Source organism: Trachypithecus francoisi, unplaced genomic scaffold (assembly GCF_009764315.1).
Source record: "Trachypithecus francoisi isolate TF-2019V2 unplaced genomic scaffold, Tfra_2.0 Lachesis_group10, whole genome shotgun sequence".
Lineage (NCBI taxonomy): Eukaryota > Metazoa > Chordata > Mammalia > Primates > Cercopithecidae > Trachypithecus > Trachypithecus francoisi.
This window is the reverse complement of record NW_022681455.1, coordinates 66024984-66040360: the sequence shown is the minus strand read 5'-3', so window position 1 is coordinate 66040360 and position 15377 is coordinate 66024984. Positions and strand designations below refer to the sequence as shown.

Below are 15377 nucleotides of genomic sequence, written 5' to 3'. Positions count from 1 at the left end.
CATGAAGATAAATACAAATATATGTGTGTGTGTGTGTGTGTGTCTATATATATATAGACACACATACACACACACACATATATATACATATATATATATATATATATATATCAATGTGTTTAGGCTCATCTAAAAGTCAGACACCAAGTATTCGAAATATATTTGCTCACATGTACTTAAACATATGAATAATGACTATTATACTTGGAAACGTATGGTGCAGATACTTGCAAATTTTTTTATTTCAGAAAGTTTTTTGGGGAAAATCCTATTTCTTACCTACATTTCCAGTCATTAAGTATGAATTCTGAAAGTCCATCATCCCCATTCCAACAATGTGTATAAAATCTTCAATCACCTGCATTAACTCTATTGACCCTGGATAAATCTAGAAAAAATAAGCAAAGGTTACATGGAATAAAAAAATCGATACATATAATGGCATATATAACTGAAATTTTTTAAACCTACATGAAATCACAAATCAGCTTTGTTTGACTTCAAAAAAATCTACAGCTGCCTATAGCTGTATTTTTTAAATTAAGAGTTGAGAATGACATGAGATGTCACATAGGAGGAACTTTGGAAGTAATATGATGTACTGATTAATCCCTCATAAATCTAAGGAAACTCAAAATATCTAACAGACTGTCTCCTCAGAAAATACATGACTTTTCTTTTGATGATCTCTTTCCATCATTTAAATATAACAAAAACATAGAACACTGAAATTGGGCTCTTTACATGTTTAACGTGGCAACTACATGAGCAACACAAGAGGAAAAACAGTTAATATTGCCACCATGAAGATATTTACAAACTATTAAGTTATTGCATAATAATAAATATCTTGAGAGAAACATTTATTGTTTAATAATTATAATGTCCACTGTAAGAATAATGGTAATAATTTTAATATTACAATAATATTAATAGCTCTAGTGAATGTGCTTTACATGAACAAATACAAAACACAACTGTGGTATTATTATTCATATTTTAGGAAAGAAGAAGAAAGACCTCAAGAAGGTTAAACAGCATACCTAAGGCTATACTGTATCTTTAATAGTGGCTGAGCAATACCTACCTATCTAACTGTCCATCTATGCATCTATCCATTTATCCAACTACCTACCTATCTACTTACCTACCTACAGGACCATCTGCCTCCATGGCCCATGTGTTTCTTTCAACATCATGGCACCTCACACAGTACAAATGGACGAATGTTTTTTTATTTGGCAACCATGATTGTGGCAATAGTTCATAGTGTTTGGGACATAAAGGCTATTGAAAATATCACATGAATTTTCATGTGTATAACCCATAAAGCTTATAAAGTCAGCCTGCATTATATAACCACTTTAGAGCAGAAAATCTTTTGAAGTCAGGTTAATTTCTTGTGTCCATTCAGCACCACTGCATTTTCTAGCCATGAAAATTAAGTGGATTAGAGAGTTCTAGCTGCTTTGTAATCGCAAAGACTAGTGCAGAAGACGAAAAGGCATTCTGAATAGCAGAAAAGCATATAGTCAGAACTGAACGCGACAGTAGGCATATGTGTATTTCAAAGGGGCTTGCGGTTGTGCCTGTCTAAAAATCAGACAGTATCCACAGTATGTTTACTCACATATACTTGAAGACATGAATGACGGATATTAACTTAGATATGTATAGCTGAGATAGTTCCAATTTTTAATTTTAGAAAGATTTGGGGGATAAAACCTATCGCTTAGCTTCACTTTCAGTCATTAAACACAAATTTCGAAAGTCCATCATCCCACTTCCAAGAATGTGCCTAAGATTTTTGTTATCGCCAAGGCTTCCTGCTACTGCTGTATTTTCCCCTTATCTTTGTATAGGTGTGTATGCATATGAGAATATGTAGTGGAAGGATGAATATAAATTAAAAAAAGAGGCTTTTTTTTTTCTGTTGAAAATATGGGAAGAGGCTCTCCCTCCCTTAGCCCCACTCTCTTCTCCCTTTTCTTAGAGCATTTACTTTTGGAAATCTAGTAATTGTAAGCACTTTTTCTCTTTGAAATGCATATCAATTTATTTAAAAGCTAAATAGTCTCCTACAGCTTAAAGATCCAGGAATATCTCTCTTTGAAAGGTAAATATACAGAAAGATAGTGCCCCTCTTTCTCAGTTTCTGTGAAAGGTAGAAGCCTAACTTCAGAGGCCTCTTGAATTTTGCTTCAAGTGGTAAAATTGCTTCCAGTCATAAAGCTATAAGGAGGTTATTTTTTTCTTTGAATAAGGCCAATTAAGTAACAAGATGGTCACCGCCAATTACCAAGTGAATTTAGGATGAACTATGTGTGACAAAGGGTGCTCTTAAGTCCTCTTCAGAACTAGTTACTGTTTACCTTGAGGACACTGCTAGGCTGTGTAACAGGGTCTTTGTAATCTCAGCGGATTGCCTATGATACACATTACATTCTGGTTTACTGCTTATTCAGTAATGAATGTGTTTTCTTTATCTTCTGCCTTGGTGGAGAGGTTTTTTAGGTTGACTAAAGATTCTGTTTATAATTATATTTCTCCAAGTGTAGTCAAATGTTATAGAGCAGGTTATAAAAGGTTGCCACATTTCTATCATGGGGGGGGGAGGGATTGCATTGGGGAGTTGTACATGATATAAATGATGACTTGATGGGTGCTGACGAGTTGATGGGTGCAGCACACCAACATGGCACAAGTATACATATGTAACAAACCTGCACGTTATGCACATGTACCCTAGAACTTAAAGTATAATAAAAAATAAAAAATAAAAAAATAAAAATAAAAGGTTGCCAAACTTTTTCTGTTTGCATATAGTAAACATTTTAGGCTTTGCAGGACATGAAGTCTCTGTTGTAAACTCAACTCTTTCCTTGTACCAAAACAGCCATATATAGGTTATATGTAAATGAATGAGTGTGGCTATATTCCAAAATATGATTAACAAAATAAGCCTCAAGCTGGATTTGGCTCACTGGCTGCAGTTTGCTCACTCTTGTTCTAGAGACATATGAATTTTCAATGTAATAAATAAATATCAAATATAATACATGACTAAAATGACTTGTCTTGACTAAACTGGACTTGTCAACTCCAGCCATATGGGTAGAGTGTAAAGCAGTGCTATATAGAAAGTAGTTTCTTTGTTTTTGTTTTTGTTTTTTTTTACTTTAGTATACTACGTTTTTAGTAGAATGATTTATCTAAACATAGTTTTATCCTTCGTAACTGGAACCGATGGGTAACAAATTCCAAAATGACCATTCAAAAGAGTAAATTTTGTTTGCAAAAAACTTCCGATGTCAATAGCCAACATTTTACTCAGCTCATTTTCCAAATGTACACAGAGTTCTGTTTTATATTTACTTTTGTTAAGGCTATTACTCAAAAATAAGGAGAGCCACAAGGATTATCTTTGATAGATTTTAAACAGTACCTATTTCCACAAAGTTCACCCTTTGTGCCACAAACTCAATAGACCCATTCACCACGTGGCTGCATTTATGACACCACCCTTTAGTAAAAGCTACAGAACAGGGTTGTTTTTGTTTTTTCAGTTTCAAATCGTTATTTCAAAAACAGTATTAAGGATCATTATTATTGGAAAAAATACTTTAAATATAAGAATATAGCTAACTCAAAATCTCAAGGAAATAGATGGTTTATGAATTCAAGATTTTTCATTGACAAGAAGTTCTGCCACCATTCATTATTTGTTAAAGTTAGGACCTCGCCAGGCGCGGTGGCTCAAGCCTGTAATCCCAGCACTTTGGGAGGCCGAGACGGGCGGATCACGAGGTCAGGAGATCGAGACCATCCTGGCTAACACGGTGAAACCCCGTCTCTACTAAAAAATACAAAAAACTAGCCGGGTGAGGTGGCGGGCGCCTGTAGTCTCAGCTACTTGGGAGGCTGAATCAGGAGAATGGCGTGAACTCGGGAGGCGGAGCTTGCAGTGAGCTGAGATCCGGCCACTGCACTCCAGCCTGGGCGACAGAGCAAAACTCCGTCTCAAAAAAAAAATAAAAATAAATAAATAAAGTTAGGACCTCACAGTAAATAACAGCATCTGATGAATTGCACTCTTGTTTTAAATAGGATATTATATATTTCTTCTAAATATATCCATAATTAATAGTCTCTAGCATTCTAGAAAGATGTACTTAGCTTCTGCAGCTGTATTCTAAGGAAAGACACCATCTTCTTACAGTGAGTGAATGAGGCTGTCCTCTAGAAGAAAGTCAAGGACAAATATGTAACTCGAATTGGTAGAAAAAATAGATTTAAAGTATTAAATAAGGTTTTTTTTTTTTTTTTTTTTTTTTTTTTTCCTGGCTATGTCCAGATGCATGAAATTTATACCTAATAATGAGGTAGACCCACACTGGACTATTTTTAGAGCTCCTGTCATAATAGGATAAAGTGCATACTTTACTCCTGAAGACTCAGAATATGATTATAAAGGGAAAACCTGAACCTCAGTAAATGTTCATTCTTTTTTTTTTTTCAAGATTACCTTATTTTTAACAAGAGTCAAGTAGAAAAACTAAAGAAGTTTGACATCCAGTTAAATTACATTTACATAGAATTTTTAGAACCATATTTTTTCCCTCTTTCTAGACTTCTAACCCACTTTTCCTGTAATTCGGAGGAAAAAAAAATTAGTCACTGTATATCAGTTAGGATACCACAAACGGTATTGCAAAGTATTTATAAACAATAACTAAACCAATAAGGTCACTTGCTACACTGATAAAGCATAGCAGGAAGATTTTAAAAAATCATAACATAATTTTTGGTGAGGCCTGATTTTAATAGTTCTTGGCTTTGAATAAAAATTAATCGCTCTCTCTATGATCCATATTAAATGCAACATTGTAGTAAATGCAAATGGTTTTACTAGTCAAAGCTCTATACTCTCATTTGAAATATGTACTTTTAGATGTGCTGCTTTTCCCATGGTCTACAGACAAAAAAGGAAGTTATTGGCTAGGCACATAATTATTACACATTAAATCCTTAAAGTTTTAAGTTGCTTAAACTTGCTCAGCTTTTTTTCACATGTATAGACATTCCTTCCAGACTGATAAGGTAAAGATCATTTGTTTCCTCAAAAATTACTAGGATATAACCTAGACTGACTTAAAAATATCTTGTTTTCCTGAAATAGCAAGCCATTAATTTAGTCACATATTTTATACACTTCGTTTCGCCAACTTCATTTTAAGTTCTGAAATAACCCCAACCTTACCTGTTGTGCATCTTCCCATTTTTCCTTGTTTTCTTCATCTAGAAGGTTGCTAACTATTTGAAAGAAGTTCTGTAAATTAAATTAGATAAAAGATTTAATATTACATGAGAGAATTATACTTTCTAATAACATCCATTTGGGTTGACTACATGGTAAAGGTATAAGAACTCTGTAATATTGCTTTATGACCCTAACACAGTATTCTAGAAGATCTCTGAGGATCCTTTTTCAGCACCATAATTCCAGAATTTTCATATACCTTCATTTCTTTGTACTCTCAGAGGAGGTCAGTATAGGGAAAACACTTTCACTCACAATTATTCGTTCCATTATGGTTTCTATATTCCACTCTGTAATGTCATTGTTTAATTATTCCATACAAGTAAGTTTGATCCTGTCTGTAATGAGAGTCATCTGTGACTAGGCATGGTGGCTCACGCCTGTAATCCCAGCACTTTGGGAGACCGAGGTGGGCGGATCACGAAGTCAGGAGATCGAGACCATCCTGGCTAACACAGTGAAACCCCATCTCTACTAAAAATCCAAAATAAACAAATAAATAAATAAATAAGTTAGCTGGGTGTGGTGGCGGGCGCCTCTAGTCCCAGCTACTCGGGAGGCTGAGGCAGGTGAATGGTGTGAACCTAGGAGGTGGAGCTCGTGGTGAGCCAAGATTGCGCCACTGGACTCCAGCCTGGGCTATAGAGCGAGATTCCGTCTCAAAAAAAAAAAAAAAAAAAAAAAAAGAAAGAAAGAAAAGAAAAGAAAGAAAGAAAGTAGTCTGTATTTGTTTCATTACAAGATGTCCTGTTAATTGTGAGTCGTGGTTGTTACTTGCAATGTTGTTTCAAAGAACACCCTAGTAAAAGTATAGGCAAAGTGGAGGAAAGACAAGCTCCCTCAGTTGAAATCTTGACTCTGCCCTTCCTGCTCATTGTACTTTTACAACTACCAATTGCAAATATTAAATGAAATTTTCTAAGTTCCTGGCATTTCACATATGCTAAGAGCACAATAAATCTTAGCTATTTTCAAATTATTACTCTACTCCTCTGCCTTTTGCCAGCAAGCCAACATGGGAGAATGAATAGACATGTAACATCCTTGCCATCATTCTTGTCTGTAACTGTTGAAGACCTATAGGCTTTATCTTCACCTAGCAGTACCCAGTGATTCTTGGTTTTTCCCTTTCCTTGCAGGAAGGTCATTTTGATGTTCATTTCCATTCACACTGACAGAGAGCCGGGCTCTGTTCAGTTCTGTTTTGCAAGTGCGCATTTCACACGTGAAGGATTTTTACCAGAGAGAGACTTTTCTGTCCTTTCACACTACACTGTGCCATCAAGACACAGGAACTAGGAGAGAACAACCAGCGTGCCTTTGAAGGCGAGCTGTGACTTGGGGTCACAGGAGACCTGAGAAGTGTAAAGGGAAGGCATGGTGTTTATCTTAAGTTGCATAGGCAGTGGTGGCTTGGCTGTGTTCTCAGAAGCCATCTCTTCTGACTGTGTGTAGGTTAGCAGTAGCACTGCTTCACACTGATACATTAACTTGGACCATGACCAGGACTCCCTTGAGGGCAGAAATAATCATAACCTGTTAGTCTCATCAGTCTTCCTCCCTATCCAGCTTCTCAAAAGAGACATTTGCACTAATTTCAAAGAAACTCACCTGGGTGTTATTAAATTAAAAACAAAGGTGCCTCATTTCCTCTTGTGGTTTGAAGCTGTTAGTATCTATATTTAATTGCCCTATTTGTGCTATTTATTTTAATAGTTCCTGGCAATCACATGGTTGAAACACGGTTTGAGTCATAACCTCTATAAAAGTTACAGACTATTTTATGCAACTCTTAAAAAACCTGCAAGTCTGTTTTAGACTCGTTTTTCAATTCATTTAACCTTTTTGTACTAACAGCCATTTTTTTTCCACTTAAACTTTCCTGCTTGGAGTGTTAACATTTGAAGGGCTTAGTCCATTGAGCTGTAACTCTACCTATGGTAAGAAAGAATTAACCTTCAGAGTTCTCCAATTGCCTATGGCTGTTTAACTCAGTAGGGGACATGGTGCTAATGAGGCAAAAGTTGCAGGTTTTATCCCTGTACATGCCAGTTAGCTGTGCTGAGGTCCATGACCTCGGTCTGCATTCTAACCCCTGCCAGCTTTCATACAAAATGCATGCTGCTGCTAACAACAGACACCAAGAGAACAGGAAGCAATTTGTGCAACTGCATCTCCATTTCTGAAAAAAAAAAAAAAAAAACATTTCACAAAGCATGTTTTGCTGACAGTGGGTCGGTGACTCCTTGCTGTACATGAAGGCCATTGCATACACAAAATTCCTTGATGAAAACAATAAATTCAGAGTTCAGTTCTTTTTTTAAATCACCAAAGGTCACACACAAAAACCACAAATTATTAAAATATATGTTGAGTCAACCAAACATAGCATTTTGTACTATTCTTCAAGCATTTTCTACTATTCTTCAAGGCCAACAAATGTGGCTTTACTAAATCGGAGTGGGAAGGCAGTACAGAATAAAGTTGTTTGTTCTCACTATTGATTAGACTTTGGAATAATCAGTAGTAGTGCCCTGACTAATGAAATCCATGTGGGGTACAGTGAGCTAAGTCTGAATATCTCAAGCAGTGGGGCAAGATTTATGGGAAGACTAAGTCTTTCTTGTTCATCAGTGTATTCTCAGTGCATATGACTTGCTCATAGCAGATATTTAATAAGTCCTACATTTAAAATAAAATTTAAGTTGCAAAGTCACTACATCTCAGCTTGTTTCTTTTTTCTTTATTTTTCCAACTTTAATTTTAGATTCAGGGGATACATGTACAGGTGTGTTACCTGGGTTTATTGTGTGATGGTGAGGTTTGGAGTATGAATGATTCCGTCACCTAGGTACTAAGCACAGTACCCACTAGTTAGGTTTGTAGCCCCTTCCCTTCTCCTTCCCTCCCTCCCCACTCTATTAGTCCCCAGTGTCTATTTTTGCCATTTTTATGTGCATGAGTACACAATATTTAGCTCCCACTTATAAGTGAGAACATGCAGTATTTGGTTTTCTGTTCCTGCATTAATTTGCTTAGGATAATGGCCTCTAGCTGCATCCATGTTGCTGCACAGGGCATGATTTCATTCTTTTTAATGGCTGCATAATATTCCACAGTGTACATGTACCACATTTTGCATCTCAGCTTTCCTAAAAATATTTAGCACCATTTCTTTCAGCTGGCCTTGCTCTAACTTGTCTCACACATATATAATATATAATATATATAGATACACACACACATTATATATATATACACACACACTAATACATACTGAATATATATTTGCTTTGACATTTACTAAACTATCAGACTGATAAATAGAACCAAACCTAACAGAACAGCTCTTTGAAGAGGCAACTCATGACATTTCAGGCCGCATGATGGAATTTTTCAAAGTATGAAGCTCCTTCTGTGGTAGCAGAGCCACTACTTGCTAGTGTTCTTTTAAAACTCCATTAATGGTGATAATCGCTCTTTTGATGATTTACGGATTAGGTCACTTATGTCAATCCCTAAAATAAAAAGGTCAACATCTTACAGTAGGTTTCGCCTCATTTTTTTGCTTTTTTTGTTTTTTGATTTTTTGTTGCTTTTTTTTTTTTTTTTCCCAGTCACCTCTGATCTCCATGACCTAGACTGATTTGAAAAACTGCGTGTCCTTGGCAGAATCTGAGCTGTTTGGAGTTTGAATGAGGCAGACCTCGTTTAACATTTTCCCCATTAATTATTAACTGTATTGTTATGGGCAGATATTGCCCACCTATGCTTTATTTCTTGAATCTGTAATACAGGAGTAATAATAGCTACCTAGCAGAGCTATTGTGAAGCCTGGAGTTAATTCTTAACACAGTATCTGATGCATGGCAAGTGCTCGATATATGGTAACTTTATGATTTTTTACCTTTATGTTATATATTTTTTATGACTGGCTGCATGATTTGTATTCATTGCCACATTATGGCAAATATGCACCTATAATTCTGAGATAGACTTTCACAACCAGTAGCATTCTCCTCTATCCTCTTTAATGTCTCTTCCTCTCTCAGCAATATGTACAGAACAGAACTGATTCACCACTAACTCTGAGGAACAGGAACATAATTTGTTCAGCAGAAGTCTCTTCTTTCTAAAAATGTGCTCTGTGGGGAGGGAGTTTCAGGGTAGTTAGCATTAGATACCTACTATATGAGAGGCACCATGGTGAATGGTTGTGGTACACAAAGGTCAAAGAGGCATGATAATTCTTTCTTTGCAGGAAGTATTACAAAAATCAGGGCAATAAATGTATGCTATAAAGAAAAGCATACATCCTTCTGTGACATTCAAAGTAGAGGCCCTAGATTTGGCTATACAAGACAAAAATGACACTTTATTTTATGGAAAGGAGTAAAACATTCTGTTTTTACTTCTGATTGGCTTCGACTTGGCAGATTTCTTATGGATTATACACAATTTTTTATAAATATACTAAAATATGTCTTAGCATTTTGCTTTTGCTGAATTCCTATTTCCATGGAAATAGAGTTGTAGATTAGGCTAGCAATTTCAGCCACAGGAAATGTGCTCTCCTCCATCTTAACCAGCAGCAAAATGGTTGGACACCAAGGGACAAAGACAAGCCCTAAGAGTCGAATTTAGTAAGGTAGATCTGAAGTTTTGAAAGAATTACAGTGACTCTGACTAGAAATATAGAGGGAACTATTAGAAAGGCTTAACAGTAAACAAGGAAGCAGGGATAAGCCATTAGGATAAGGATGCATAATATAGGATAGATCATTGATCCCCAACCTAGAGATCAACTAGTTGATGGCTGCAAGGCCATGTGCGATCCAGCCGCTTCGCGACTCTCCAACTTTATCTCATGCTATCCTGCCCCATGCTCTATTTGTACTCCAAGTGCCTTAGACTTCTTCATGCATCCCACACTATTTTTCTGCCCTGCCTGTAGGCCTGTTTACATGCTGTTTGCTTTCTTGGACTGTTATTCTTTCTGTTCTTTACTCAGATAACATTTTCTTATCCTTTATGTCCAGATTTACATGCAATTTCCTCAAAAAGGCCTTATGAGATCATCACCCCCCACTCCCAATTATACAGAGTCGGATATTTTCTTTTTCTCTTGGTACTGTGTGACCTTTTCTGGAAGTATATAGGATTTTGAAGTTATGATTTATTTGTACGATGATTGGTTTAGGGCTTTTCCCTCTACTAGCTTATAATCGAGTTATTTCTATTTTTTCACTCTTGTGTCTCCAGTGCACAACATCAGGCACAGCAGCATGTAAGTACTCAACTATTTAAAACTGATGTATTACATGTCCACTGTGTGTAAGGAAATGGGCTAAGCATTCATGGATTTTTTTAAAATTGAAAACAATAAAAAGTTTATACCTAATTTGCTGCCTCTTTTTCAATTCAACGCCCTCCTCTTCCAGTGATGCTTTTAATGCTACCGGGGCTCTCCTTATGTCCAGGAAATGAGAGATGACACTTATTTTTACAGATAAGAAAACTAGTTATCTTGAGCAAGGATGGGATCGACCTCTTCTTATTTTTAACAGCATTTGAAGACTCAACATCATCCTTGAGCACAAATATATACTTTTGAGAAGTTGTAGGACTACAGGAAGCGGCTGTGGATATTCAACCCTGGTCCTTAAACTCACATGTAGCAACAAGCAAGGAATGGGACTCCTCTTCCATAAACTCACGAACTTCATAAATCCAGTTCATCCTATGCCAAACACAGGGAACCCTCCCTATGCATCACTACCCTTACCCTGATCCAGAACTGTGGGAAATACGTTTTTATTCGTTATCAATTACCCAGTCTCAGTATTTCATTATAGCATCACAAATGGGCTGAGACAGTGACACAAAAACAAAATAGGTTATAGTAATAGACTGAATAGGTCAGCAAGGGGTGTGTCTGTGTGTGTGTGTGTGTGACGGGGAGAGAGAGAGAGATTACTTTAGATTAGATGGTCATCAGGAAAGACCTTTCTAAGAAGGTCACATTTGAACTGAGACCAGAATAATAAAAAAGAGACAGCCACACGAAGACCTGAGGAAGAGAGTTCCAGAAAAAAAGGGAAGAGGATGTTCAAATTCCCTGGGTAAATGACAGTCTGAACAAGTTTGAGAAACAGAAAGAAAGATAACATAACTAGAGTTGAAGAGGGGGCTGGGTGAGGTGAAAGGATGAGAATATTAATAGAGGATGAAAATCATACACAGGGGTCAGGTAAAGTGAGGCTTTGGTCCCACAGGGGTTCTGTTACATGAGTTGTACTAAAAATCAAGGTCTAGCTTTGGCCACTGAGTGGAAAATAAAGCATAGGAGAGTAAGAGTAAAAACAGGAAGATTAGAATGCAGTTTGTCGTAATTATTGAGGCCAGAGATGATAGCAGCTTGGTTTAGAGAAATGACATGATGACAGATTGCACGGGAGGAGAAGCACAGATTCAAAGGTAAGGCTTTGGTTCTTAGCTCAGGTAGCTGAGGGTGATGAGCTAGCCATGCTACCACATAAGAAGCAGCAGTGTTGAGAAGAGAAAGTGACCTTTGTTTTGTTCAAGTTGAGTATGAGGGATCTAAAACATAGCTAAGAAAAGAGACCCAGTGGACAGGTTTAACTACAAACCTACAGTTCAAGAGGAAAAAATTTGTGAACAATTAAACTGGAGGCTTTTGAGACAAAAAAAAAAAAAAAAATTAGGATTATCATGACTAGAGCTGAGTGGCATGAAGTCATAGTTAAAGTATAGAAAGTAAATTCATAAGAAGAGAAATAAATTTAAAAAAAGATGAAGAAGTAAGAAAGAAAGCAGGACAGACAGGTAACAGAATAATATGAATTTTAAATCCCAGCTCTTTGGGAGGTCTAGGTGGGTGGATCACCTGAGGTCAAGAGTTCGAGACCAGCCTGGCCAACATGGTGAAACCCTGTCTCTACTAAAAATAAAATAAAATTAGCCAAGCATGGTGGTGCACGCCTGTAATCCTAGCTACTCCGGAGGCTGAGGCAGGAGAATCGCTTGAACCTGGGAAGCAGAGGTTGCAGTGAGCCAAGATCACGCCACTGCACTCCAGCCTGGGCAACAGAGCGAGACTCCATCTTAAGGAAAAAAAAAAAGGAAAAAAAAAAAAAAAAAAAAGAAGACTCTCCACTGCTGAGATTAATTCAGAGGAGGCAGACCATTCCTTTAACTAGGTAAAAATCCAAAAAGTGTTCAAAATATAGTATATAGGTTGGTGCAAAAGTAAATGCGGGTTTGTTTTACATTAAAAACTGCAATTACTTTCGCATCAACCTAATAGTAGATCTCATTTTTTGTTTTGCCCTAATGCACTTGGCTGATAACATTTGCATATGTGATACATAAAACCATGAATACATCCATATTATAGACTAAAGAAGAGATCACAGGTTCCCTGTGTTATGGCTGCGACTTTACCTCATAGCATCCTATTCTATTCAAGAAAGTATACTGAAATGAAATTAAGTAAGAACAACATTATTATGGAAATCATCTTGAATTTACTCTTTTTAAAAAAATACTAAGTAATCCCTAAAGAGTGCTCTAGGTACTTTTTTGGTAATAGGTGAATAGGCAAAATAACTCCTAATCAAACAAGACCAAGAGGCCCAATACCATGGTTTAGACCTTTTATCCAGAATGTCTATCAAAGTAGCACATCAATTGAGCATTGGTAACTGAAAACTAACAAGGATTCGGAAAGGCAGAATATTATAATACAGCATGTCATCCAGCAGGTTTCAGAAACCAAGGCATAAGATGAATATAATCTAGAGTCAAAAATCTGAGCCATTGGAAAACTGGGAGACAAAAGATAGGGGGACATCTGAAGGACAAGGATATCAAGGTCAGCAGTGGGATCTGCAGCAGACCAGATGGCCTGACCTCACAGTGGTGTTCAGAGGGCTTCTGATGGCAGGGCTGGACTGACCCTGCTCTCCCACTGCAACCTGCCAGACCAAAAGGAATGTGAGAACAGATTATTGAAACTAATATCTCCTAATAGTCACTAGGTTAGGAGAAAGAAGTCTTTAAGAACATCATATATATATATACACACACATACTCACTTCTTTTAGCTCTGACTCATTTGAAAACTGCATAAGAACAGTGTTCCAGGAATCACTGTCTTTCACACTAATCTCATTACCTTGCCATGATGTAAGAGAGTTTCACCTGTGGAGTCCCAGAATAGCTCAGATGGGAAATGTTTTATACAATGCTCTCAGTATCTCTGAGTTACCTTTAGGATCAAGGATTCCAATAAGAGGTAACAGAGTAATTCTGCTGTGAGGTATACTAGATGGGATGAGGCTAAGTGGAAAGAATAAGCCATCCAATCTTTAGTGCTTTGGGGCATGAGCTCAGTATTGCCTACAGTCCTCTTTTAAAAATGAAAGGTAAAAATAATTAGTGATACTAATACCATTATATATGATTTTTCCCCAGACATAGCCTGGGAGAACAGCCAATGTTATAAAAACATCATAATTCAGTGTGACAAAATCATCATCATATTCAGACAGGAGATGCTTCTTAAGTGAGGAAGAAGGTAAGGAGTGATTCCTCAAGTTTGGTAGACCTGGCTGATACACCTAAGGGCCACCATGTGAGAGAAGCCTGCACACATCTCAAGTTTAGACCCTTACAAGACTACAGGCAGTAGTCACAGCAGGTCCAGTCCTGAAGAAAGATGACTGACACAGACCCCTTCAATAAAAGAAAATTCTCATAGTCCTTCAAGATTCCTTGTTATAGGCTCACTGTATCTCAGTACCCCCCAACCCACTCCAAAATCTTTATGTTAAAGTCCTAGTACCCAGTAGCTCAGATGTGATTGTCTTTGGACATAGGGTTGTTAAAAAGGAAATTAAGTTAGAAAGAGTGAATCAGGGTGGGCCCTAATCTAATCTGACTGGTGTCCTTTAGGAAGAGGAGATTAGAACACACAGAGAGACAGCAGGGATGCAAGTGTGTAGAGAAAAAGACCATGTGAAAAAGACAGAGAGAGAAGGCAGCCATCTACAAGCCAAAGAGAGAGGCCTCATGAGAAACTCAACCTGCCGAGACCTCGATCTTGGAGATCTAGCCTCTAGAACTGTGAGAAAATAAATGTTGTTGTTTAAGTCACTCAGTTTGTGGTATTTGTTATGGTAGCCGTAATACACCAAAACACTCTTCAATAAAAACTTTTTAAAACAGAAGAATATTTGATAATAAATGGAATCACAATATAAAACCATTTGTAACTTTTGCTAATGCAAATCTCAATATTTTCTTGACTCTGAAGAAAATAATAGGAGCTTTGGAAAGGGTAAAACTAGCAGTCTCATGTTTTATTGTATTTTTTAAGAACTTGATCAAACTAATGTATTTACTCCACATGGCATTTACCAACTGATACATTGCACTTTATACATTCTTCAAACTACTTTACCTCTCTTCCTTTTCCCACATGGCTGTGGTGCATACTCCAGGCTCTTCTATGGAGCTTGTTAGTTTCCCTCAGTCACCAGCTATCTTCTAGATTCGTTCATGGTAGGATTTAACCATGTTGGGTTGTGAAGCAAGATCTGTAGCTTCATATTTCACCCACTTAAGAAAGTTATTTCCCATTAAATTTCTTATTTTCATGTTTACAATAAGGGTGGGGTTTAAATACTATCTAGAAAGTGATGCTAGCTACGTTAGGCTCTCTCTACCACAGAGAAATGATAGTAAATCTTCTCAGGCTGTTAAGCATTGAAAACAGCAGCCATTTAGATGACTTGGAGTGATTGTTGACTGGGAGCTACTGTCCTGTACCTGGCTTATTTTCTACTGAGCCAGGCATCCTGGCTATTGATTGAGGCAATTTTTCTCATCCCCTTGCTCTCTAACTACAAAATGGCCCTTCAGTGTTGACCTTAAAGAAGAGTGCTGCTTTTTTGTTTCCATTTTCCCTGATACATTTCCTGCCCTTTTCTTCCATAATAAGTGAAAAAAAAAAAAAAAAAAAAAAAAAAAAAAG

The 15377-nt window shown here is 37.0% G+C and overlaps 1 protein-coding gene across 3 annotated transcripts in view; it reads right to left on the bottom strand.

Moving 5' to 3' along the window:
* ADGRB3 (adhesion G protein-coupled receptor B3) overlaps positions 1 to 15377 on the bottom strand; it is a 771030-nt gene that overhangs the window by 395356 nt on the left and 360297 nt on the right. For all 3 annotated transcript variants that reach the window (XM_033217557.1, XM_033217558.1, XM_033217559.1), the window contains 2 exons: positions 5261 to 5329; positions 280 to 388 (listed from right to left, as the gene is read on the bottom strand). In XM_033217557.1, the coding sequence (XP_033073448.1) occupies positions 280 to 388; positions 5261 to 5329 (178 nt within the window). The remainder of the gene's footprint in view (positions 1 to 279; positions 389 to 5260; positions 5330 to 15377) is intronic.